This window comes from Silene latifolia, chromosome 4 (assembly GCF_048544455.1).
Source record: "Silene latifolia isolate original U9 population chromosome 4, ASM4854445v1, whole genome shotgun sequence".
In the NCBI taxonomy this organism is placed as follows: Eukaryota; Viridiplantae; Streptophyta; class Magnoliopsida; order Caryophyllales; family Caryophyllaceae; genus Silene; species Silene latifolia.
Genome location: NC_133529.1, coordinates 5,713,867 through 5,719,625, shown reverse-complemented (window position 1 = coordinate 5,719,625; position 5,759 = coordinate 5,713,867). Strand labels below are relative to the sequence as shown.

Here is a 5,759-nt window from a genome sequence, read left to right as displayed (position 1 = left end):
ATAACCTAGCTAGCCCAAACAGATTATTTGGAAAACCATAGTCAGATATTGTTTAGTCATTTAAAACGACAACTATCAAATTCAAGACTTTATTCAACATTATATTCGTCTTATGATAAAAACGGGCTAAATAACAATTTTCTTGAACATACGAGAAGCTTTTTTTAATCCCTATATAATCATCTTTTGTTTCACCTAGCATATTTAACTGTTTTAAATGCAAGGCGACTTTGTCCGCTATATATAGACCTCACAACATTAACCCGGCTTGAAAAGGTTGACCCGACCTGAATTTGACACGAACTACAGTACCCAAATAAGACCCGAAACCCGAATTTGACCCCGACATGACCTGAAGATGACCAAGTTTATTTGTTGACCAAACCCATAAATAACCCGATTCGATATCACCCAATAGAAAATGAATCCGACAAAAACGTAACTCTAATTGACCAAAAGACTTGAAATCGTCAATGATTTAAAATCGCACTTAGTACAACCAAATGAGTTTGATGTGGTGGTTGCTCACCATATCTTTTAACCATGAGGTCAGGGGTTCAATCCCTACCCATGGAAATGAAGCAAACTTTTTGGCCAGCTCTTTACCTCTTCGTGAGAGCACCCGCGACGAGGAGATTATATACTATTGTCGACGGTGGACACCTCGGTTTACACCAAAAAAATTGTACTTAGTACGGAGTACTGTATTATTTATGTTAAATAAAAAATCAATCATCAAAAACTAAACAATAGATCCATAATAGTAGAACATAAAACTGGCTTTTTTTTCTCTCTTAATCATTAACCTAAAAATGACCCGTCCCCAAATAACTCGATCATCGCTTAACTCGAAAATGATCTGATCTAGAATAGTCCGACCCGCTTGACCCAAAATAACTCAACTAACATATTCGAAATCCGACATGACCCAACCAGACCCGAATTAACCCAATAATGTGACGTACTTGAATTGACCTAACCCGAAATTTAGTTGATTAACCCGTTTAGCAGGTTTAGTAGTTTGGCTAAAATTAACATTATCTTTAAATGTTTTTGTTAAAGCTATGGTCCACCTTGAGGAGATTTAGTTGGCAGTCTTGAAAAGGTGTTAACTTTTAAGTGTCCTTAGCACTTGGCAGTCTGCCAACTCATTATCTTTCAACTGTCACATTCACTCTCACTCCCACAGCAATGTTTCTGTTAGTTTTTCAGTCCTTTTTTTCTCCTTACTTTAACCCAAAATGTGACACTACTCATCTACGGATACTATTTATCTAAAGTTTAAACAGATTAAATATGTTATTATTTTCATAATAAGACAAACAATAAGTAAGATAATGGAGGCGATCTTATTATGAAAGTGATGACATATTTGACCTGTCTACATTTTTAGACGGATATACAAGTCTACGATAGAATAATTGTTACTTTAATTGGTTGCTTTTATTGTCCTTGCATTTTCAATCAATTTTTCCTTTTTTCGCATCAATATTAATGTGGAATTTATTTTGGTACAATAATGTAGGCTTTTTTACATTCAGTGTCGGATTCTTTGTTCTCAGTGACTTGTATACATCATAAAAGGATTTATGCAATTGACCGACATACAAATTATATAATCAAACCCGTCAAATTAGTCGGGTTTAGCTGTTTGAATCTGATTTCGATCTTTTAAACAATCATTTTATTATTGATATGATGATATCTAAGGAGTATGTTATAAGAAAATGATTATTTAATCATATGTTTGTGATTTTGAGAACTTAATTTTTTTTAATAATTAGTTCACAATTAATAAATAAATATTAATATTTTGATACTACTTATGCCTTAAATACACATAGATTATTAATACTCCTATTATATATTTTATATCACATTTAACATAAACAATATCTCCACCACATCGAGTCACCGGAAGGGTTTACCGGCATGTCACGTTCAAGTCTACTTGCAACTATATATTATATGAACATTTTATACCGTAATTATTTATGCTATGTGGTTCATTTAATGTTATTTACAATGCTATGTTGTAACTTTTAAGTTTGACACGGTCTTAATCAATCTATAACTCAAATTGTAAAAAGCAATGGAAGTTCAATTTCCATTATTCAATTTCTATATTACAAAACAAAGCCTAATTACAACTGATAAAAGTTTATAAAATGAAGTTAAGAATTTCTAAAATTGTATTTCACAACTAAGCCCTCTCTTGGAAGCCAAGTGATCTACACAAAGCCACAGGGTTGGCCTTGATAAATGCCCGAGAAACCTCTAAATCGCGGTCTTTTCCGTCTACCACCTTAGATTGGAAGTTATTAAAAAACCCTTTACTTAAAGATTCACTTTTATCCTTTTTAATTCCGAGTGTCGACCAAATAGAGCTTTTAGCGGCCTCATCAGGGTTATCGATCCTCAATGTCTTTGGCATCAGAACGGTACTAGTTGTAGTCGTAGAATTATCATTAGTTGTTACCATTTGTCCGTCCCTCGTATGTTTCCCGAGTGTAGGAAGGTTAAAAGGAATAGGAGCACCGGGGTGGTTCCAGTAAGGATGCTGGAAAATTGGCACCTTAAAAAGCTGCAGAAATGGTGTCGATGACAGAACATTGACACCAGGGTGGTTCCACATATAAGGCCACTGAAATCTATCAAACCCGTCTTTATATTGTTTGGCTTTGTGTGCCCCTGCCATCGACCTATCATCCTGATTATTCAGAACCTTTTTCTGACCCATATCGACGACAGAACCCATGGGCTCCCAAAATGGGTTGTCAGGCCCAAAAGTAAGGACAGTTCCATTAGGACTTAACCCAGAGTGGTTTAACCCATCAAACCGAGCTGATTCAAGAGCCTCAGACACTATCAGATGACTGAGCCGAGAAGCGGAGCTTTTATTCTTCCGTCTTCCAGCACCAACCGGAACATTCCTCATGGTCCCACCAGCAGTCCAGTACCTGTAACAACTCTTACAAAAGTGTCGCGGCTGGTTAATGTTGTAGTTGTTATAATAACAGAATTTGGTGTCCATGCTCTTGCATCTAGGACATGGGAGTAATTTGTCTGGTTTTTTAAGTTGTTTTTGGTCTGGATTTTTCGTGTCGTTTGATTCTTTTTCGATATCCTGCTGTGATTGTGAATCTTTCTCAGAATCAATTGCTTCAGCTGAGGAATTATCATCCTCTTGATTTTCCTCCATTGGTGATGCTTCTACCAATTCCTGAAATTTAGAAAGCCTATATGTTGCGCCTGTTTTTTTGACTTAATTTCGATTCTAATCGATTCGATTCGATTCGATTCGACTTCATTGATTCGATTCGATTCATTCGATTCACTCAATTGATTCGATTGATTCGATTGATTCGATCGATTCGATTCAATTCAATTTTTTATTTCAACATTACTATTATTATTCTTCTTGATATTCTTATTATTATTTTTATATGAATGTATTTACTATTGTTATTACTATTATATTATTATTTTTATATTTATTATATTACTATTATATTTATTAATAATTAATTCGTATTGTTTATATTATTATATTTATATTTAACATTTATTATTATTATTATTATTATCATTATTATATTATATTATATTTATTATTTTATTAATATATTTATTATTATTAATATTATTCATAACATATTTATTATTACTATTATATTTAATATTATTATATTAATAATTTATTATTTAATATTTATTATTTTATTAATATACTCATTATTAATAATATTAATCACATATTTATTATTATTATTATTATTATTATTATATTTAATATTATTATGTTAATGAGTTATTATATTAGACCTATTATTATTATTATTATTATTATTATTATTATTATTATTATTATTATTTTATTATTTAATTTTTAGTTATTATTATTAATATATTATATAATTATAAATAATCTTATCATTTATATAACTAATATATTATTATTATTATTACTTTATTTATTATTATATTAATATTTTATTTTTTATATATCTTATTAGATTATTATTATTAGATTATATTAATATATTATTATTAATGAATAATATTATAATAATATTTATTATTATTGGTATTATTTTTATTATAATATTTATTATTATTATTATTATTATTATCTTTTTATTATTATTTCAGTTCAGTTCAGTTCAGTTCAGATCAGTTCAGTTCAGTTCAGTTCAGTTCAGTTCAGCTCCATTAAGTTCAGTTCAGTTCAGTTCAGTTCTATTCAGTTCAATTCAGTTCAGTTCAGACAATTTCAGTCCAAAAGAACAGGGCCTTAGCCATTTTCACAAATTAAATTAAATTACCTGTATATTTCTACATATATTTGTTAAATTTGCCTTTTTTATTCGATATTTTAATAAAATGTAAACACATAATTATGACGGACTCTCAATAGCGTTATTAAGAAACCTCTCACATGATGGGATGAGGGACCCACTGAATTTATTTTTTTCCCTATTATATCTCCCACTAAATTAGTGAAAGGCGGTCTCTCATGAGACCTACTGTTATATAAAATAAGTCATCCTGGACTTGAAAAAAAATCTTATTAGTAAGATTAACCTATTTATATAGCAAATCTCGCTTTTGACCTCTGATCACAACCCTCTCTCCTACATGCCATTACTTTAATCGGTATGAGAGGTGACAAACTTATGACTGTTACAAATGAAAATTTATTTATATTTTTATTTGGTTTTAATTCATATTTCGTACCTAAACATATAAAAACCCTATCATAAATTCATGACAAAAATCCATATCAATGTATCTCTACTGACAGTTGAGACAATCTATTTTGCCTACTAAAGCAAACTTAATAAAGGAAAGAGTGCAAACACTGCTCAAACTTAGGAATTAAACATTGACCACTTAATTAAGAGATCAAAACCTTTTTTACTCACACTAACCAACTTTGGGACGTCGCAAAACGGGCGAACAAAACATGTAATAATAATATTGCAATAATTGCATACCTTATCAACTTGATCAACACAAGAATCATTAATACTAGAAGGAGAATGATAATCTTCATCTCCTTTGACTTGTATTTTTCTCCCAAACAAAGTAATTTGAGGATCCAACATTTTAACTTATGTTTATTGTTGTTGCTTTATTTGGTATTAAACTCACGGAAGAAGAGCAAAGAGCAAAGGGAGAAGAGACAGCTAGACAAAGGTGCAGTCGTTTATTATGTCTAGGCTTGTCGTTTTGTATAGAGAGAGAAATTAGTTTTGAGTATGTGGGACTTGGCAGTTGGCTTGCAGTGTCAAGGTTTGGGTTTTTGATCCGTTTATATCAAACTCCTTTGCCACGTCAGTTCCCTCCCATTTTTCAACCACATATTTTTCTCCCACTTTTTTCTCTTCTTTTATTTTCTAGTACTCATATTAAGACTGCAAATCTAGTGGGTTTATTTTGTTCACAAATTCTCATTTCATACAGCCATTTTCGTCTAAAGTGTTCAAACAGATCACATAAAGTCAATGATCACATGGTCACATATGCCCATTTGAAGACTTCAGAAAAAAAAAACGAGTTAATAGACTATACAATCAGTTGTAGAATAACTGAGGAGGTAGAATCTGAATGTTATAGTAAAGTTTCTGAGTTTTGCTTTTAAAAATCCGAGGTATATTATAAAGTTTCTGAATCTACCCTCTTAATCATAAAAAAATAAATTTTAAATAAGCTCAAAAAAATTACACATAAGCTCGGTTAGATATATGTTGGTTGTA

General features: G+C 30.8%; 1 protein-coding gene across 1 annotated transcript; it reads right to left on the bottom strand.

The window, feature by feature from the left end:
- Positions 1–2,080: 2,080 nt before the first annotated feature.
- Positions 2,081–5,289, bottom strand: LOC141652010 (cyclic dof factor 1-like). Its single transcript, XM_074459682.1, has 2 exons — positions 4,998–5,289; positions 2,081–3,223 (listed from the first exon to the last, which is right to left on the bottom strand). Exons 1-2 carry the CDS (start codon positions 5,106–5,108, stop codon positions 2,204–2,206), a joined length of 1,131 nt encoding a protein of 376 aa, XP_074315783.1. The 5' UTR covers positions 5,109–5,289; the 3' UTR covers positions 2,081–2,203.
- Positions 5,290–5,759: the final 470 nt, after the last annotated feature.

Bases quoted from the DNA above. Each gene is read 5' to 3' on its own strand.
- LOC141652010 (XM_074459682.1), bottom strand. From the start codon at position 5,108: ATGTTGGATCCTCAAATTACTTTGTTTGGGAGAAAAATACAAGTCAAA. The intron at 3,224-4,997 runs GTATGCAATTAT...TCTAAATTTCAG, and splicing joins GTGTTGATCAAGTTGATAAG to GAATTGGTAGAAGCATCACC.